The sequence below is a fragment of the Felis catus genome, chromosome F1 (genome assembly GCF_018350175.1).
Source record: "Felis catus isolate Fca126 chromosome F1, F.catus_Fca126_mat1.0, whole genome shotgun sequence".
NCBI lineage: Eukaryota > Metazoa > Chordata > Mammalia > Carnivora > Felidae > Felis > Felis catus.
The window spans coordinates 26,475,912-26,497,689 of NC_058384.1; the positions used below are offsets into that span (position 1 = coordinate 26,475,912).

A 21,778-nucleotide genomic window follows, 5' to 3' on the forward strand; every position below is an offset into this window, starting at 1 on the left:
AGCCATTCCTACTTAATTTGTCTGGAGTGAAGCCCAGAAGGTATAAATTTTTAAAGCTCCTAGCTGATTCTAATCTGCAGCCAGGGTTGAGAACTACCGTAATATCTTTCCAACCTGATGGTAAACTCTTTGAAGCAACCAAGAAATCTTTTGGTACTCCTCACTGAACCCCACCACCATGTTGAACCTGTAGTAAAACATACTCTATCACTGCTAAGTTGATCTGATATAACTAGCTTTGTTCACCCATCCAATGGGATGTAGCTTCCTAACTCTGCTGAGAAACTGTATACTTCCACTCAGCAAGAGGCCAGACAACAGGATACGAAGTGCTATGACTTCTCACAGTTGAGTCCAGCCCCACCATCCCCACCGCCCCCACGCACACAAACTGACATATACACAGACATATCCCCAGCCTTCCCTTTCCCCAGACTAACCAGTCCAAACAATGCCAGAAGCCTCATTCTAGGGCTCTTCCCTCTGGATCCAGCCCCCTGCCAGCTCTACTCACATTGTACAGCACGGTGGTCCATCCTTCCATGGTGATGCATTGGAAGACAGTCAGCACAGCAAAAAGGATGTTATCAAACTGGGTGATCCCATCGTTGGGGCCAATCCAGTCCTTGCATTCATAACCAGCTGGGCAGCCCTGCACACCACATGGGTGAGGAGGGTCAAATCCTTCTAGAATGCCTGCAGACACATTCAGAGGGTAGGGGATAAACCACATATTTTAGCATGACCTGGAAATGACCCTCAGGAAGCCACAAACACTCAATTCTATTTCTTTGTCTCGGGCTCCCACCTCTGGCTTCTTTATACCTCACAGCTTACATACTGTGTGTTCATCCCAGTGCTTCCCAGCTTCCTCTGAGGCCACATGGCCTTCACTTTCTTCAGGCTACATCTTCTACCCTTGCCTGAGTACCACAGGCATGGACAGACTGGATCACATAGAACAATCTGAGGTGAAGGCAGAATCTTCCTGATTTTCCAACTTCAGACTCAGTACAGATCCTGAGTTCTTCTCGGGTTTCTTGGGGACAATTATAAACTAAGTCCCTTCAGTGGGTCTCAACTCCTTGTTTTTCTGGCCTAAGTTCGTGGTCTTGAATAAGAAAAAAACAAAACAAAACAAAACGCCCAAGGTAGAAGGTGTCCTTTGACGATTTAAAAACAAAACAAAACAAAACAAAAACCAAAACCAAAACCAACCAAACAAACAAACAAAAAAACCCACATGATACTAAATTGGGCTTCTTCAACCTCTCCCTGACCCCCTTTCCTGCTAGGGTATTCTACTGGACTTGAAAAGAACAAATAAGATACAAAGAGGTACAGATTTGAGGTCTGTGAACCCTGCAAATTTCACAAGCACCCCTGGCAAGTCATGCTCAAAGCTCTCTCAGCTTTTCCATACTGTGTGTGGGTCACAGCAGGGAAGGAGGAAGGTCATGAGGTGGATCATGGAGGGAAAATGTCTCCACAGACCTAGAGAGACCCAAGTCTGACTCTGGGCTCCAAGGCCCGCCTGGCCTGTGGGCCAAAGAGGCTATTGTACAAAGGGTATTTCTTCAGACAGGTGGTTTTTGACAGTCAGTCTGATAGCCTTCTACCATGGGATGGGGGAACTGAAACCTCCTGTTTGAAATCCTCTGACTGCAAACTTAAGAGGTCATTTGCTGTACAATATCAGTGTCCCCTGGGGATCCTTAGTCTAGGCTGCTTGTGCCTCAAAAAGCTGCTGACTAGGAAGTTTGTGATTCTAATCCCAGGGCTGGGATAGAATATACTTTTCCACTCAGTCCCCCAATGACCTGAAATTACTCCAATGACCAGAGGGGAGAGGAAGGAAAGAAGGAGAAGGCAGGGAACAACAATCCTACCTGAACTGTTCGTGAAACATGCCCGGTGCAACTTCCCACTGTAGAACTCCAAGCCAATGATGGCGAACATCAAGATGGCAAAGAAGAGCAGAAGGCCAATTTGCAGAAGAGGCACCATGGCCTTCATGATGGACTTCAACACAATCTGTAGGCCTAGAAGGAAAGGAAGAGAATGACAAATGGAGCCTCCTCGAGCACCACGTGATATAGGAGGCTCCCTTTACTCTCTTCTAGGAGGAGAGGGGCAAGTCTTTGAGGGAAAAGAACCACTGGTCCTAAGACAATGAAGACAATTTGCAAAGGGACAACCAGAGCAAGTTGAGCCGAAGACTGCCATCACTACTTCCCCTGGAATCAATTCCATGTTCCTTCTCACCATTCCCTGATCCTTTACACGCCTGTTACTCCTCCCTTATTTGTTTCGCCCATGTTGCTTTCTGCTTATCTCTTATAAACTTATTAGAACATGCTTCTTTCCTAAAGGAAATTAAGCCTGGCCTTGCTAGGCTCTAAATCTTATGAGAGCAAAGACAAAGTTTACCTCCCCCACTACTCTACCTGGAACCTGGCTTTCCATCCACTGTTTTAGGATAACAACTAGTACAATCACTATTCACAAAATACCATATACTTTGACCCAGAAGTTGTACTTCTAAGATCCTAGCCTAAGAAAATAATACTTCAAATAATAATTTGAATAAGATTTAAGAAAAGAGATATATGTCGCTGCGCTACTTCTAGTGGGGGGAAAATGAAAATAATCTAATGTCCAGTAGAAAGGACTAAAATAAGTCATCTTGTATAAGAAGGGCTATAGTACAGGCTTTTTAAAATACATTTTTGAGGAATTTTTAGTGTCAGGAAAATCAAATGCTTATATGATAGGATCCAAAAGTATACACACAGTATGATCACAATTATGTTAAAAATGCACAGGAAAAAATGAATTAAAAAATAGGATAATGAGGGTGTTTCCTTTTCATTTTACATATATTTTTTTACTTTGAAAATTTTCTCCAAAGATCTTCCACTATCTTTAAATTCTGGAAAAAAAGTTGCTAAGTTTTAGAGTGAAATGTTTTGCCAGATTGCTGCATCCCCATTCTTTTTTACCACTGGAGAAATAGCTTCCTGTTTATCATTTCAGGAAAGCCATTAACAGAGGAGAAGGAAGAAAGGCAAGTGCTCACTAGGTATCCCTGACACGAGCTTCAGGGGCCTCAGGACACGCACAGCCCGAAGGGTCCTCAGGTCCACATGTGTGTTGAAGTGGGTTCCTGCCGTAGCCAGGATGCTGCAGATGGAAACAAAGAAGGTCAAGGTTATCACCGTCTGGCTTTCTCCTCCTGTTCCATGGGGGAAGCTGGGTTGAAGAAGGATCAGCCTGGAAAGTACACAGAGCTGATGCCAGCTGCGTGTGGGTGCACCTGAACTGGGGTGAATCATCAGTGGTTCCGACTGAAATTATATTTAGCCACATCTGGGTTTTACTTTGCAAAGAGGGAAAACTCGTCATTACATCAGAATCCTGGTTCCCAATCATGAGTAAAATACAAGCTCTCTAGCATCTATCCCATTCCTGCCTCCAAACTTTGCCCCCTCCTCTCCTCTCTATCCCTCACCAACCTCCTTTCTCCCTTTCCAAACTACTGAGGCCCCTGGATTTTTTATATCAGAATTCGTAGGTTCCCCTGTCTCCTGGCTACTTCAGGGAATTTCCCTGGATCAGCTGCAGTAAAGGAGTAACTCACTCTTGTTCACTTTGGCAATCAAGAGTTTTTACCAAACAAATCAATCACACTGATGCTATAACTATGAGTGTTCTATAGCTATAATGTGCAAACTGGATATTACGTCCAACACAAATATTAATAATACTATTTTTGCAACTTTGTCTAATTTTAGTCTTCTTTCTGTGGAATAGTACCTGTCTTCCCTCCCAACCTCTCCATGACAATTTCAGCTGTCTGGAGCCATGGGCAAATAAATCACTCAGAAAACTGAGTTTTCTACATAGTCAAAGGGTGGCAGGAAGAGTTTATGTCATTTAATTATTTTTGGATGAAATATTTCCTTCAATACTTGAAATCTAACTTGAATGAAAGGTTTATGCTGTACACCTCTAGAAAGCAGCTAGAGTATCAATGGGTACAAATGACACAGATCCAAGACTCTACAATTGTGAGCAATAACTTTGAAACAAGCCATGCTGCCCAAGAACAGGGGGACTGTTCATGTGGTAGTACACTTCCCAACATTAAACGTACTCAAACACAGACTGTAGAACTTTCTATTAGGAAGTTAAAAATGTTCCAACATTGGTTGAAGGTTATCTAAAAAACCAGTAGAGATTTCTCTCAACTTTAAGACTATAATCCTACATTAACCCAACCTCAAGATAAGAACCAGAAAGAAACTCTACTCGCATAAAAGATCTCAGGAGCTAGGCAAGCTTCTCAGGTCTTCTCTACCTCTCCTGACCCAAACTTCCATACTGCCCTCTGAAAAAAAGGGATTTAGAGGAGCCACATCTCTGATGCTGCTTTTGACTCTATCTGCCAATGCCAAAGAGAGAAATTAGGGAGGGAAGTGATATTATTTCCAATAAGTAGGGAAAACCTGAAGAGAAAAGAGAGCAGAAGAAATGTGGAAAATGGGACTGAAAAATAAAACAGGCAAAGAAGCAAATAAAGGGAAGAGGAGACAGACAAACCTCAAGGCTAAGCATAGTGATAGAGAACCAGAACCCCAGGAAAACGGGGTCATTGTTCCGCTGAATCCACTAACAGAGGAAGAAGCACCATACTCTGAGTCTTCTGAGGTGCACTGCACATGGGAGACAGCTCTCCCTATGGTTTGCTCTGTCTTACAAACGCGGTGGGGAGAATCCGCCCTGTTCAGAAACCAGAGTTTTGTTTCCAAGGATACCCAGATACACACGAGATGCTCTTTCATATCATAAGAAAGAGCTACTGAAAAGGAAAATTTCCTCCCCAACCCTGAGCTGAAGGAGGTGTATTTCAGAACATGGAGGTAGAGTCCAAAAGACAAAATTAAAAAGCAAGAAGGCACAAGTGTAGAGAGAAATAAAACTGGTAGAGGGGAGGGAGGATAAGAGGACAGGGAAGTGAATGGGGAAAGGAAACAGGGACATGAAAACAGGAAGGAAATAAGAAGAAATAAAAGCTTGTGGAGAAGCAAATGTCAGAGAAATAAGAATTCTCATGTGGGAAAGAAAATAACAGTGAAGCTAATTTGAAAGAGAGAGAGGCAAAAATATGGCATTTGTTGCTAGAGGCTTGAGTAGTGACCCACAAGACACATCCATGCTCTTTTCACCAAGTGTGGCCCTCAGCTGAACAAACCTGCCCCCCCAAGTCATCTATGCTGCCCCAAACTTTAGCCAGGACTGTGCTGCCTGGGGCCCATGCTCTCCCCAGCCCTTGGAATTTTCTTTTCCTTCATCCTACCCTTTGACCTTGGGTTCTGTCTTAGCCTCCTCATAAACTAGGTCTTTAGCTCATGCCCATTGGCCAATGGCTGCTTCCTAGTGTTCACATCATGTTTGAGGGTAGGAGTTCCTGTCCACCTGCTAGAAGTAGGGGCAATGGAATTCTTAGGGGGTAAAGATAATTGGGGAAAAAGTCCCCATAGAATTCTGTGTCCACTGCCATCACTGCCCTTACCACATCTTAGAGAAATTCTCTGTTTTCTCTGGTTTCTCATCTGTCTCTCCCACAAGATCCAAAACACCTCAAGTAGAGGCACTGTCCTCCCCATCTCTATCCCCACACCTAGCCCAGGGTCTGGAAAGTTAAAAGGTGCTCAATGAATACTTGATGGATTGAACTGCACTGATGAAGGTAGTAAATGTGTTGAAGCAGAAACCAAAAGGAAAGAAGTACCAGAGAAACCCTAGAGTTTACCAATGATAACGGCAGGTGGCAAGCCAGGATGCTGTTCCAACACATGCCTGTTGGAGCACATGTACCAGAAGTCTGTCCCTGAGCATTTTAGAGTCTAATAAGGATCTTCCAATATAGTTTAGGACTCCTGCTCTCAAGGAGATCCCACAGGACAGGATCTGCTCAGGAAGAGAGGGAAGGAAGAAGACTCAAAACGTAAAGACCTGCCCTTCAGCAAAGCCTCAGTGCTAAAGTCTATACGCTCGGCAAAACTCTGGGCCTCAGATGTACGCAGGAGGTTCAGGGCAAGTCCACAGTAGGAAACGGCCCAGGTCCTCAGTCTGGTGGAAGTGGACAGACACAGAAATGAAATAATTATAATTCACCATGAAGAGTGTCATAACAGAGATGTTTACAAAGTGTTCCAAGAATGGGAACACTGCAGGAACACACATAGGGCTCACTATCTACTAGCATCTTTCACATACGTTATCTCGTTAAATTCTCAAACATATCCTGATATTACTATTGTTTCCACTTCATAGAAGAGGAAATCGGGACTTCGAAAAAATTATGCTAATAAATGGGAAGACTAGGCATTAAGGTCCTTTCTCTTCTGATATCAAAGCCAAGCCTTTCCCCACTCTGCCATTATGCCATGCAATGTCTTCTCAGTACTGCACAGCTCCACTGTTCTTTAGTCCAGTACATTGCTAAAAATACCAAGGTCACAATACTTAGTCTCCCAACAAGCCAGTGAGCTCGGTTCCCTTTATCCCCAAACCACAAATTACTAACTCCCACAGACTTGTCACTGACACCTCTCCGGACGAGCAGGTCAGACAGAGGCTCCTTGCACCTAAGGTGACAACGGCTATAATATCCACATATACACACATGAAGAGACAGTTGTGCCACAGAATCAGAGTGAGGCCGCTGTGCAAAACTCTAACTCTGAGTTAATAAAAGCCTAAGCTCTGCAATCCCATGCAGCATATGCGAGTACTCTTCAGAAACAGCGGCTGTGTTTTCCATTTCTTTTGTCACTATGAGCACAGGGTCTGGGTGGAGAGCTCTGTACATAGAGGGGTGCTTAGTGACTACCCCAAAGCAGAGGACACAAACCTCTGGCTACGACCAGGACAGATGCAGGATTCTGCACACTATAAATGTTCAAAAACTGTTTCCTAGCGGATGTCATGGTTCAGACCTACCTCTAATGCTTTTGCTCTTAGCTGTCAGCAAGTAAGAAGAGTCTAGAGCCTGATATGATCCTGAGGGTCTTGTGTGCCCATTACAGCAGTGGCAGAAGATGGAACGAATGCTCTGAGCAATCACAACCAAATGACCTCTCCCCGAGTCAATTATGCAAAGAATTCTCCCACCCTGGAGTCCCTTTGACCTTGGGTTCTGCCTTAGCCTCCTCATCAACCCAGGTCTAACAGTCTCTTTTCACACTTCCATGGCTAAAAATTCCCTGAAGCATTATGCAAATATTACACTAAAAAATTATCCGTTGCTTATCTGCAATTCAAATTTAACTGGGCATCCTGTATTTTTATTTGCTAAATCTGGCAACTCTATTCAAGGGATGACCAGGTAAATAGCTTCCCTCCCAGTTGTTGCACTAGCCTTAAACAAGTGTGTAAGTTCTCTTTTGAAGAGGAGATACAAACCAGGGGTCTCCTACCCTTAGGCCCAAAAGTTCCTCCTGAACTCCCAAAATTACTTCTTTGCTTCCGCCCATATAAATCCCAAGGGAGAAGTTCATTAACCTTCGAAAGGCAAATTGTTCATCAGCATCTGTGCAAAAAGGCTGATTAATACTAGCAAAAGGTATTAGGTGCTTAACCAGCCCACATTATAAGAAACCAAGAGGAGACAGGGAGGGACCTAATTCAAGTTGGATTCCCAACACAGTTTGAGCCAGGATATCATTTCCATGGGTAATCCACCAAAATGAGTTGTTGTGTCCACTTAGAAGTGTTTCAGAGGTGATTGGCTCCTTCTTCTCTTCTACAATTTTACCTCCAACGAGGCACCAAAGTCTAACATATCCTTCCTTTAACACATCTCTTGGATTCACCTCTTATTCTCCCACCTCTTTCTTGCCTGGAATGCCCACCCCCTTGCCTTGTCTCCCTGCCTAAATAATATGATCCAGACTTCAGAGCCAGATGGCATCCTAACTCCTCCTTGGAAAAGATCTACAGGCAAAAGAGAGTTGAACTAGGATGATGAGGAAGTGGCAAAGCACATGCTCTCCAGTCATACTGGCTGGTTTCAAATGCCTGTTCCCTCACACAGCTGTCTTGCCTTATGCAACTGCCTCTCTGAGCTATAGTGTTATTATCTGTAAAATGGGGACAATATTTTCCCAAGAGGGTTGATGTAAGGATTAAAAAAGATAAGATGCTTATAAACTTCTTCACATAGCACTGACTTAAAAAGATATCAGGAGCCCACAGAATTGAAGGGATACTGGAAGACCAGGCGGGAAAAATAGGAAAACAGAAATCTTGGTGTGGTAGGCTGAAAAACAGATTCAAAGATATCCATATCCTAAACCCTGGAAGCTGTGAATGTTACCTAATATGGCAAAAGTGATGTTGCAGAGGTGATTAAGAATCTTGAGATGGGAAGATTTTTCCGGATTATCTGCGTAGGCCCTAAATGCAATCACAAGTGCCCTTATAAGAGGCAGGCACAGGAAAATCTGGCTAGAAAGAAGGTTGCAATGTAGTGACTGAAGCATGGTGCTATGCTGCTGGCTTTGGAGATGGAGGAAACATGAAAGGAACCCAGCCCTAGAAGCCAGGGAAGGTAAAGAAATGTCTTTCTTCCTAAAGGCTCAGGTGAGAGTACAGTCCTACTGATACCTGATGCAGCCCAGGTAAACTGATTTTAGAGTTCTGACCTCTAGAACTGTAAGAGAATACATCTGCTTTAAGCCACCAAGTTTGTGACAATTTGTTACAGCAGGAATAAAAAACTTATACACTTGGCAAAGGTCAGAGACTCCAGGAAGTCTGATTCTTAGGCCACTGTGGATATTGCTAGACACATCATCACCAACCGTACCAATATCATAACATCAACAGCTTAAAAGTCATAGGGGGAAAACCATGTGGTCGAGCTTAAGTCACATGTCCCCTTATATCCCATCTGGCTGCACTCGGACAGTCTTCTACTACTTCCAAAGTGGGCAAGACACCCACCAAGAGCACACACAATGAAAGATCCCCCCAAAAGGAAGACTGGAGGCCACTGGGGAAGTTGGACATGGGAAAGCTAAAACAACAACAGTGTTTACTAAGTCTGACTCATAGAAAGTACTTAATAAATAGGTGTCACGAAGGAAGATGAGAAAGAACATATCTGGGGTTTTGTTTGTTTTTTACTCTCTAAAATGAAGGAATCAACTAGAGGGACCTCTCAGATCCCTCCTGGCTCTAAGACTCTGACCTAAAACCTGTCCAGACGCTGCTACACTTCTCCAGCCCATGCAATCTCCCCTTTCTCTGAACATCTTGAAAGCAGTACAACATTTAACACCTGACTGCATACTGTTCTTAGGTCTTAGAACGAAAGTCTGATTATTAATGATAATTAGCTGGATTCTCATAACTCAGTTCAAAGCCATCTCCTTGATGGAAGAAAGTACCTTTCACATTTCCATCTACTATGGTCTCTTCTCTAACAATATTCAACAGCGGTGCCCAAGAAGTACCCTTGACTCAGGGATAAATGAGTGTTAATACATCCTCACTGGGGCAGATTGGATGGACTTGTCTGGAGCTGTGAATGAGCCCACAGGCAACTGTATAATTAGATATCCAAACTGAAGGAGATTTAACTACGTGTGCAAATAATGATGATCTATCAAAAATCTAAATTACCCCCAATGTTTGGCTCTCCATTTCTTTTAAATAAATTACCGAAAGTGTAATTTGATTTTGGAATCAATTTCTAAAGATTTTACTTCATTTTATCAAAAACAAAAAAGCCCGTGTGTTAAACTGTTCAGTGGAGACAAGCTCCCCCCAAAATTCAACTTGACTAAAATACATTTGAGGGAAGAGGATGAGGCTGCGAAAGGGAAAACAGGTGACAGGTCTTACACAGTACATAGTCTCTGCAAGCTGCCCCCTGTTCCTCCCCAGACCCTATGCTAGGGCTCTTGGATCCCATTCAGGCTTAGCTCAATCCTAGAAACCAGAGCCCATCTACAATCAATTGATATTTACTGAATGTATGCCATGCAGTAGGCATTGGCATTATAACAGAGAACAAAATGGAGATGGTAGCTGTCCTCATGAAACAATGAAAAAGACATTAAATAGATCACAAGTTTAGTAAGTGGAAGGTCAGGAAAGGAAGGATTCACTATGGAAATGACATATGAACTCAAAGGTGAAGTATGAGTAGGCCAGAGGAAACAATGCAGGAAGAGCATCCAAGGTATATGAAAAGGCATGCGTAGAAGGGACAGAGGCACAAAGGAGATTGGCATACTTGAGAAATTCAAACAAGGGCCGGTGTGGCTGGAACTTAGTGATCCAGGAAAGAATGGAGACCAGAGAGGCAGGAGAGTATGAAAAATGTAAAATAAAGGAAACTTCATAGCCTATGTTAGAAATTGGACCAAGCCTGGCAGCGCTTAAAAGCTCCAGGTTACATTTGGTAATGGAACATCAGGTTACCCACCCTGCTACTCTGAGCTCCACAGAAGTCCCCTGATTGAACAAATGGTCTCTTAACCTATCCCCAAGCCCGAGCTCCAGTTGCTATGAATGACTGTCTACCTTGATCACTGTGCCGGAATTAATGCCAACTTCTATTCCTATAGGCCCCTCCTGGAACAGCTGCTGCTGCCTACCTCCTCTACAGTAATCTTTCCTAATAACAGAAATATCCTATAGTCACACCTGCTAGAAAGATTAGGTCCCTCTCTAGCCCAGAGACTGAATCTAGATTATCATAAGCAAATCATCCATTGTTCTGAATAGTGACTGATTTAGGAATGAAAGGCCTTTAAGGGAAAATATGCTGTGTTGCTTCAATTCACCCATGTTCTTAGAACAAAAATAAAAGTGTACAGAGCAATGATTTTCAAACTTCTTTTGAACACAGCCTGCAGTACAAAATACATTTTACATCACAAGCCAGGGTGAATATATGTATGTATGTTTGTATGTATGTATGCAATATGTATGTATTATGTGTATATATAATATGTAATATATATATATATGTTATTGTATGTAAAATTACATAATGCTTCATAAAAAAATACTCTTTCTGTGTATGATATATTCATATTTCCTCTTCAATTCTTCCTAGCTATCTTTTGTTTCACTCTGGTTGCAACCAATTAAATTGATGTCATGACTCTCTAATGGGGTTGACCTACATTTTGAAAAACCCAAATGTAGAGACTAGCTAATACACATGCTCATTTTTTTAAGGATCTAAATATTAAAATTTACTGAATTACTGTTGAGAGTACATGTTGAATTCAATAATTTTTTTCTTTTAATTTTTTTAAATAATTTACATCCAAATTAGTTAGCATATAGTGCAACAATGATTTCAGGAGTAGATTCCTTAGTGCCCTTTACTCATTTAGCCCATCCTTCCATCCACAACCCCTCCAGTAACCCTCAGTTGGTTCTCCATATTTGTGAGTCTCTTATGTTTTGTCCCCCTCCCTGTTTTTATATTATTTTTGTTTCCCTTCCCTTATGTTCATCTGTTTTGTCTCCTAAAGTCCTCATATGAGTGAAGTCATATGATATTTGTCTTTCTCTGACTAATTTCACTTAGCATAATACCCTCCAGTTCCATCCACGTAGTTGTAAATGGGAAGATTTCATTCTTTTTGGTTGCTGAGTAATACTCCGTTGTATATACTTCCCACATCTTCTTTATCCGTTCATCCATCAATGGACATTTGGACTCTTTCCATACTTTGGCTATTGTTGATAGTGCTGCTGTAAACATTGGGGTGCATTACACATGCTCATTCTAAGGAGACTGTTCTAAAGAGGACAAGATGGACTAACATGAACTGCTGCTTTAATAGTACCATGTAGCATCTTGGTGTTTTCCTAGAAATGATGAAACAGTTTGCCTTGAAAAGTTTTACTGTACTTTTCTAATAACTGCACACACAGTGGTCTAGGAGAGACCCTGTTCCCTCCTCTGTTACCAGAAATAGCAACAGCGTCTTGCTACCCTTCAGAATGGATAATCTCAAAGAGAGACCACTAACTCCAAAACTGTCACGAGGCAGCTATTTCTAGGGTTTGGTTGGTTGGTTGGCTATTATTTATTTATTAAGGCTTGGGCCCAAGTTGATTTATGACCAAAGTGGAACATGAACTTCCTTCTAAGATTCTAAGCAAGAAGTCATAGTATTTCTTGGGAGAATAAGAAGGACAATAGGGTCAAATTTCCCCTTTCCAAAAGAGAAAAGTCTATGCCATTTCCAGAAGAGATAAGTGGTTCTGTATTTAATAAAGGTAAGCCCCCCCCCCTTTCTGGAATTTAAAATGGGGCTCATAATTAAATTTCCTAAGAATCTTAGTGGATATGAAGTGGTCCGCAAATATGTCTTTTGATGAACAGAAAAGTCATGGCCTAAAAATTCTCCCATTCCTTTCCCACCAAAAGAAAGTTCAACAATCAAAGCATGTCACACCAAGAAGAGTTTGTATTGACATTTGAGACCAGATAATTCTTTGTTGTAGGAAGCTGTTCTGTGCATTGTAGGATGTTTAATAGCATCCTCCACCTCTAGCCACTAGATGCCAATAGCAACCCCTCCTCCAATCCGCCCCCCTCCAGGTTGTAACAACCAAAAATGTCTCTAGACATTGTTACATGTCCTTTGGGGGGACATCCCTGGTTGGAAACTACTGCTAAAGGAGAACCTCTCAGATAGTGATAGCTTTAGACTGAGCAATAGCCTTGGGCTCTTGGGTGGCTCAGTCTGTTGAGCATCTGGTCAGGTCATGATCTCATGGTCTGTGGGTTCGAGCCCCGCGTCGGACTCTGTGCCTACAGCTCGGAGCCTGGAGCCTGCTTCAGATTCTGTGTCTCCCTCTCTCTCTGCCCCTCCCCCACTCATGCTCTGTCTCTCTCTGTCTCAGAAATAAGTAAACACTAAAAAAATTTTTTAACTGAGCAATAGCCTGATTAAATGCAATGTGTGTGTTTCACAACCAGTCCTCATCCACTCTGGGAGAAGCACATAGCCCCTCAGGCAGAGAGGAAGATGTTGCAGGGTGACCCCAAGCCACAAAGTCATAATTTTGATGAAAATGCAATGATGCCAACATTGATAAAAATACCCTCTGCCTTCTTCTTTAAACATCTCCTAGTAGTTACATGAAGCTTAACCCCAGTATATCTACCAAGGAAGCTGTAATCCAAAAGTTTCCCCCAAATCATGCAAGGTAAAGAACACAATAACATACAAAGGAGAGTTTTGTCTACTTAGCTTCAGTGTAATGGAAACAAAGGTCTAGTTCCTACCAACAGCCCTAGGTTTCTTCCCTTTTTTATGAGAAAGTCCCTGGTTATTCACTCAGATACCACAAGGAGAAATGCCAAGCAATGGGTAGAAACTCTATGAGTGTCATATAGGTCCAGGTGATGATGATCATGATAAAAACATAAATACCTTGTTGTTTCATAGTTTACATAACCCTGTCTCATAAAGGTACCATTATCCTCCATTTTGTAAGTTTGAGAATTAAGGCTCAGAGAGAGAAACTGGCTGGCCCAAGATCACTGAGAGAGTAAATGGTCAAACTGAGACTCAAGCCCAGAAATTTAGATTCCAAATTTGGAGTGCTTTCAGTAGCTACAAAAGATAATGGCTAATAGCTAGAAATACATCCCAAAGGCACATATATTTGACAAATGTCTTCTCTAGGACAACCACAGAGCTACCTCTCTGTAGAGCCTTATGGTGGTGTCCTGTGATTGCAGGATCATATGAATGTTACCAAAACTGTACTTCAGAGAGCTGGCAAAGACGGAGAATTGCTGGAGAGGGAAATCCCATATTATAAGAACTTGCTAACATAAATACATGTTCTTTCAGTTGTTTTTCTAGTAGCGGTGAGGGATTTCTATTGATCCACCACCCACACACTTTCTCTCACCAGGTCTCCCTTAGGTCCAGGGACAAGCATTTGTGAGATGGCTAGCCTGGGATAGAGCAGAAGCCAGGGAAGACACAGAACCCAGCTAATTATCCATGTAGGGGCCAAGCTCTTAATGCAGGCCACATTAGAAGGATGCACTAGTGACCTCCAGTATCACATGACAGAGACCAGCTGTATAATCCAACACTGCCCACACACAGCGGCCACCGATTGTTTGAACAGCCAGTACCTCCTTTTCCTCCAGCAATAATACTCTACCCCTACAGTTCTTTGTATTTTTTTCTGCATTTATTTTATTTTTTTGTTTCTTATAAAGATAACAGACTTTTTATTTATTTTTATTTTATCTTATTTTATTTTATTTTATTTTTTTTAATTTTTTTTAATGTCTATTTTTTTTTTTTTTTTGAGAGAGACAGAGACAGAATGCGAACGGGTTAGGGGCAGAGAGAGAGGGAGACACGGAATCCGAAGCAGGCTCCAGGCTGTCAGCACAGGGCCTGACGCGGGGATCGAACTCACGAGCCGTGAGATCATGACCTGAGCTGAAGTCGGACGCTCAACCGACCGAGCCACCCAGGCGCCCCATCTTATTTTATTTTTAAATAGCATTTACTGTCAAGTTGGCTAACATACAGTGTGTACAGCGTGCTCTTGGTTTTGGGGGTAGATTCCTGTGATTTATCACTTACATACAACGAACAGTGCTTATCCCAACAAGTGCCCTCTTCAATGCCCATCATCCATTTCGCCTCCTACAGTTCTTTTTAAAAACTGTAATGCTCTTACATGCCACTGCTGGCCAGTGAACAGTTCCTCCCCTGGGATGTTTGGACTTGGGACTAGAGTTTGGCTGAGCTCTCCTGAAGCAGGTAAAGCCCTAAAATAAAAGGCTTCAGGAGATGTCACTGTTCATGATTTCTCTCAGAAAATAAAGCTGGCTGTAGTGTGAAAGAAGAATAAAGCTGACTCTGGAGATAGGAGCTAGCACCTTGATCCTGAAATTCCTGAGACCCAACTACTTCCTGGTATTTCTGCAACTTGATGGTTTGGTGAGACACATCTTCCTTGAAAAGTCCTCCTCACTTAAATGACTCCACCTTTGGTTTCTGGCACTCACAATGACCCACTCACCTATTATATCCAGATAATACTATCTGGATAAGAAACCAAAGTGAAAGTTGATATAACTGGCCTGGCCAGACAAGAGCTAAGTAAGATACAGGAAAAACAAGGAAAAACTCAGAACCATGCCCCTGGCATGGAGCCAATACACCAATTAGAGAATGTGCAAGCTTTTTCTTGATGTCATCTTAGCAAGTCACTTAACTCCTAAGATACTGAAACACTGCTCTGCTCCCTCTTCAGCTTTGGAAAGACTGAAAAATTATATATGTTCATGATTCTGGGGAGAGCCAGAGTCCTGTTGCCAAGAAGTCAAATGTGGATGAGTGGAGGTTAACATTTGATGGTGGACTGAGTGAAGGGATACTTCAAAATAGGAGGAAAAGAAAAATCTAAGTAATAAAATTCTACCTTCTCATAATGTATTGGGGTAGGGAGCTTTTTTTTTTTTTTTTTTTTTTTTTGGATGTATGAGGAATATCTAGCTGAAAGAATCTGAGTTTATAAAACCTTTTCAAACCAGTGACTCTTTCAGAAAAATCATGGATCCATAAATTTTAGATAAAACATCTTTGTCCATTGTTCCACTCTCCTCGTTCTGCCTATAATGCCGAAGAGATTGATTTGCATGACAGGCATATGCCATCTGTATTCTAGGATGACAAGTATTAAAAAAAAAATACCAGATAATTTCCCACACTTGCACAGCAGACAAACCCACAATTATAGTGCATGATGAAGAGACAGCTTTAAGTTGTTATAAAATATCAACTGTCTGCAGAGCCCCCAAATGAACTAGAGTTGTTTGTTAGAGAAAACAAAGTGCTTTTTACGTTTCAGATTGATTAAACCAAAATTCATTCTAGTACTTCTGAGTCATATCACATCCCATACCACCTATTTGGAATACAATAAAATACAAGCAATTTTAATAATTAAAAAGAATTGTGCCTATATACAGGAACTCTTTAATTGTTACCCAAATCTACTTGATACAGATATGTAAGCACAAAGTAAGTGCTTTTAATTGTACTTTCATTGTGAATAAATAAAATGCTGAATTGTTGGAAGAATCAAGAGGTTACTCTCCCAGCAGAAGAGCTGAGAGGCATGGCTATTTTCTCAGACAGGAATTTTAAAAAGGACCTTTTTCTTTTTCTAAGGAACAATGGAGTGTGTTTATTAATAATGGAGTCTAGACCAAGGGACTGCTGCCCCCTGTAGAAGAGCTGGCACCCAGGGTCCAAGTTTAACTCAATGGCAATGAACTTTCTTTTCAGCTCTGAAGTTATTTTTACCTTGCCAGCTATGCAAATTAGCTCATGGCCTCAGAGCATGAAAGAAACCAGGCTGAGACCAGGTTAATATTTTATGAAAAAATGAAAATACTGCAAGCCACTGATCCTGGCCCTGATCTTCACATACTCTATAACTATCCTGTATAGATAGAACCATGGCAAATTTCTGTACCAATCTAGCATCAAAAAAAAAGCAAGCTATATACAATTCACAAAAGAAGAAAGATAGAATATTGAAGGATTATATAAAAGAATTCCATAGCATTATAGTCAACGAAATTCAAATTAAAGCAACACAATAGGCTGTTCTGCTGTCAAATTGCCATGACTAGAAAGAAAGCATATTGGTACAACTATTTTGCAAAGGTATCGGACAATGTGTATGCAGGCATTGAAGATGTTCACTTTCTCTGATCCAGTAGGTGTAGGAAATTATTTTAAGACCATGCTCCAAAATTAGGACAAAGTTTTCTGCCTCTTCAAAGGTAGCACCCAATTCAAAAACCAGGACTGAGTTGAAAAGTGTGACCAGTCTGAATCTTGTTTGGGACCCTAAACTCCGTTTACAGCAGGTCCACATAGCATTATCCCTTCTAGCAGCCATTCTGCTTTAATGTACTGTGAATCCTTTCCTCACAAAATGCTGCTAAGACGGTTCTGTTTCCTCCTCTTTTCAGTATGGGGAAGCATGGATGGTTCTGGACTAGGAGAACAATGTGAGCAAAGCTATGCTTTTAGAAGGTCATCCAGCAGTGGTTGATGGAGTGGCCAGAGAGAGGACAGCTGCAGGGGCACAGTTGCTGGGAGAAGTTCTGCCACAGTCTTGCTGGGAGGCTCTGAACTTGGGGCGGTAACTGGGATGAAAAGGAAGCCCATTATCCCCGGCTTCTCCGAATACTCAGCTTGCAGGCAGGACGTGCCTGCCCCACATGGTTGTCAGCAGGACTATTAAAATGTCTGAAGCTGTCAAAAAGAATCAAGGCAGCCACTATATGGCAAAGGGTGACTACAGTAAGGTGAGAGTTGCTGGTGTAATTTTCCAGAGGGGAAAGCGAAGGCTAGACAGAAAAATTAGGCGGTGCTCAGGAGAGCCTCCCAAGCCGTCCCCTCCATGGATCCCACTGCATTGGCCATTTGTTCCTCTCAGAACCTCATGCTTAGGGTACCCTGGATGGCACTGTCAGAAAAGCCCTGCTGAAGGCCCACAGGCTGGGCTTCCCATGAGGCAGCAACCAGGGCCACAGGAGGGAGAGCAGAGGGAATGATGACCCCACCTGAGCAGATTCTCTAACACTCCACAGGCCCCCGCCAACGCGTCTTCTCCCAGAGCCAAGGAGGGGCTCACTCAGCACCCTGTTCTTGCACCTTGTAAGGCTGCGTGCCTGCTCATCTCACTGCTTCTGACATATTTGAAAGAAATAGGTGGGGGACTAAAAATTCTGTGCAAACCATGAGAAAAGTCACGAACTAGCAGATTCTCTAGTTCTCCCTCCAAACTCTGGTTTTACACGTCTCGGTGGCAGTGGTACTGCACACATTCAGGTCACTGTTCAGGTAATTAGGAACCTGAGCCCCTCAGAACTGGAAGCTTTAGCATTTCGTTACCTCAATATGACCACAGCGCCTCCTCATACCTCCTCAAATTCTTCCCACCAGCCCCAAAATGTGTCCTGAGGCCGAACACCTGGTACTATTGTGGGAAGGGGTGTGCTCAAAAGACCAGTGCCCACAGAGGTTTTCTGGGGCTGAGCTATCCAGAGACAATGAGACAGGCTGCTCCAACCCTTCCCATACCTCCCCACCCACACATACCCCCCATCTCTGTCCCTTCCAGCAGTTCAGATCTGCTGTGATCGTGAAGGGAGCCTGAACTTTTGCATCTTATTTCTATTCTTGCTTTAGAGGTGGCTATTATGGGGACACAAAGAGCTAAGAGTACCTCTCAAGGGTTTTGTGGAATGAAAATTCATGAGAATTCACTATTCTGGGATCAGCAGTATTTAGTGTAAACCTGCATGAAGGTATCCTGCACCCCTCCCATCCCAGAGGAAGAAGTCGTGTCAGTGTCATGCTGCGAGACCAGTAAGAAGATGCCTGAGCTACTGTGGTACAGAACCATATCTGAAGCAGAAAGCCCATCCTACATCCTTACTTCTGCAGTGTCCTTCACTGGTGACAGCAGCTGGACAACCAAGCATACCTACATCACTCGAAAATCATTTGCTAGTCTAGGGCCGTGTTTCCAATAATCTCAGAACATTTCCATTCTTTCTGACAGGGTTTAAGGAATAAAGTTTGGTGGAGACTTTCTGGTGAATTTCTTTCTGGGCTCCCTCTTCACAGAGCTTAAAGGCTGCATGGTGCTCAGACCCACAGGAGCCACAGTTCCCATGGAAATGAATTCTCCCCTCATTTATTCATTCCTTCATTCCTGCAAGCCTGTACGTTTTCATTTCACATGTATGAGGTACCAGACAATGTGAGGAGCTAAGCAAGACGGTCATGGTCCTGCCCTCATAGAGCTGACAATCCAGCAAACCAAGACCAAGGAGCGACCAGGGCAGCTCCTAGCTCTGCTGGTAGCAGGACACCATGGAAGTTCCTGCCTGGTTTTTTGTGCCTTAGTTTTCCCAGTGAGAAAATGGGGCTGTTAATGCTTCAGGGTTAAAAAGCTGCTTGCTTCTGTATGCAGCCATCCCTCCCACAGTAACACCAGAAGAAATTTCAGGGGGCACCAGATTATCCTGTGGACACGGTTGGGGGGTGGGTAAAAGGAAAAATAAGAACATGAAAATCAATGCCTATGGCACTCTTCTTCCAGGATCAATGTGGCTTGCTTCTTTGAGGACTTCTGTTATTTAGTGGAATACAGAGAAGCTTTTTTTGTGGACAAAAGAATTCTAAAGCTACACCCTCTCCCTCCTTGAGTCTGCAACTCCATTTCTTCTACTTCAAGCACTAATCAGTGGGGAGATGGCTGGTGAGTATACCTTCCTGTGCCTGATGACCAATATTTGGCCATATACCACTGTGTGTCTTATAAATATATAAAGTAACTTTAAAAAAGTAAAACAAATTCTATTATGAGAAAAGTAAAAACCAAATAGGATATAAGAAAGACTACCTAATCATTTTCAATAATAACAATGGCCCAAATATGTCTGAAACTTTAAAACCTGAGAAGCACTTTTACATAAACATTCTCTTACAAGAACATCTCGACATCCTTAGAAATATTCTTTGCAGGGATTAGTGTCCCCATTTAAAAAAATGAAAGGACCAAAACCCAAGATGGTTGAGTGATTTGCTGTTAGTCTCACAGATAAAAAGCCATAGTAGAACTAGACTTGAATCCAGTCTTTAGCTCCCAAGTCGAATGCTCATTTAGACTCAGCACTGAAAACACAACAAAAATATAGAAAATTGAAAGAGAATTTGTAAGACAGTGAAGATAAAATCAAAGATTGTAGAAACCCAAAACAACCCAAACCCAAACAAATATCTTGATTTAAAAAAATCTAGAAGAATAATAATAAAATAATAATAAATAATATAATATATAAATATAGTAAGTAAATAATAAAAATAACCAGTGAGCCCATTGTCAATCCCAGAAGAATTCCACACTAGATGGCTAAATTGTTTATGAGCAATGAGAAAGCAAGCTGGTCAAACACTGACTGGGAAAGCTTCACTCAGTGCCTTGTACAGGTGAGGAGGGCTCAGTAAATGTTAAGGGCTATTACTGTCACTATTATCACTGTTTCTTATTATCTGGAATTAGCAAGACATTGCTTGGAACAAACCCATCCAAGCTAACCTTGCTTCTTTTTTAATAGGGTTATTGGAAGAATAGATCAAATAAATGCTAAAGATCTGGTATTCCTATGTTTCACCAGCCCTTGACGAAATCTCTTACGCTTTTAGAATGGTAGAGAGTACCTACCATTGGATCAGAGTTGCTGACATTTGAAAAGTCTTGCTCAAATTATACTGATCACTGAATAAAAGATGGAGATAAGTATCGAGTTTGCTATTTAGAGCCTGTGAGAGCTTGGGCAACTTATCTAACCTCTCTATAGTTCCATTTCCTCATCAGAAATAATAATGATAATAATAACAACAACAACAACAACAACCATCTCAAAAGACCAGTGATTAGACAGACAGACACACAGCAAATGTTAGCTGTTGATGTAATTATATCCTTTAGGAGGTTCCTAGAGGTACGCCACTGAGTTTTATCACCACTTCTATCCATTTCAACATAGTTATCAACAGCTTAGATGAAAACAGCAAAAATGTAGAAAAATGTAGAAAACTAGAGGGGAGTGACAACTGTTCATATATGAAAGATTTGAGAATGACAATCACAAGCTTCATATCAGCCAACGATGTGATGAAAGGGATAGACAGTAAGCTCAGACTGTGTTTGTAGATGTATGGTATCATCCAAAAGCACTCTATGTGACTCAGACCATTAGAATACTAGGTTCAGTTCTGGATGGCATATTTTAAGAACCAAATGGAGAAATGTGGGGGAAGAGGTTAACACAGGGGGTCTTGAGGTGATGTCAGGTGAGAAATAGTTGAGAAAGGTATGAATGTTCTGTTTGGCACCAAGTGGTTGTCATTTGGATGAAGACTTACACTGCTTTTCTTCTTGGCATAATGTAAGCCAGTAGATCAAATTAGAAAGGGCCAGATTTTGCAAAAAAAGACAAAGACAGACAGGGAGGGGGGAAAGAAATCTAGGAGCTATCCAACAACAATGGAATGGTGTGGCTTGCCCAGTAGTGAGCTCTCCATCATAAGAAAAGTCCAAGCAGGGGCTTGGTGACCAGCTGTCAGGAATATTGTTGAGGAGACTGATGAACAAAATGATTTTAAAGGCCATTTTCAATTCTCAGAGGCTATGATCCCCACCCTCTGCCCTCCTCATAACTTTCTTCCACATACCCCTTCCCCCATCAAGGTCACTGTGGAGCTCCCAATCCCATGAACACCTGCCAAAATTTGGCCTGTGAAATGTCTATTCAACAGTGAAGGATTCAGCTGGCTGAACTGGTTGGCCTGTCTGAAGATTTCAACACCGCAGCAAGTGACCCTCTGGAATCCCAATGAATTGTCGAGAGAGCATCAGCAGCCTTGGCTCCAAGCAGCCTGCATTGGGGACCTCAGCCACACAGGCCAAATGCTGCATCACCAGCTCCCCACCCCCAACCGCCCACCATCACCATAGCAACCACTGGGGCTGACTACCTCGCAAGGCATTTCAATTCAGGCAGAGGGAGGCCCAGTTTTTCCTGTCATTTCCCAAAGTAGTGAGCCCTAAGGGGATGCAGGTAGGAGGACTGAAGAGGGGAAGTTTCTCCTGTCCTTCC

The 21,778-nt window shown here is 42.3% G+C and overlaps 1 protein-coding gene across 11 annotated transcripts in view; it reads right to left on the reverse strand.

Annotated features, from left to right (window-relative positions):
- CACNA1E (calcium voltage-gated channel subunit alpha1 E) overlaps positions 1-21,778 on the reverse strand; it is a 654,182-nt gene that overhangs the window by 226,511 nt on the left and 405,893 nt on the right. For all 11 annotated transcript variants that reach the window (XM_045048892.1, XM_045048898.1, XM_045048896.1 and 8 more), the window contains 3 exons: positions 3,080-3,183; positions 1,890-2,042; positions 515-696 (listed from right to left, as the gene is read on the reverse strand). In XM_045048892.1, the coding sequence (XP_044904827.1) occupies positions 515-696; positions 1,890-2,042; positions 3,080-3,183 (439 nt within the window). The remainder of the gene's footprint in view (positions 1-514; positions 697-1,889; positions 2,043-3,079; positions 3,184-21,778) is intronic.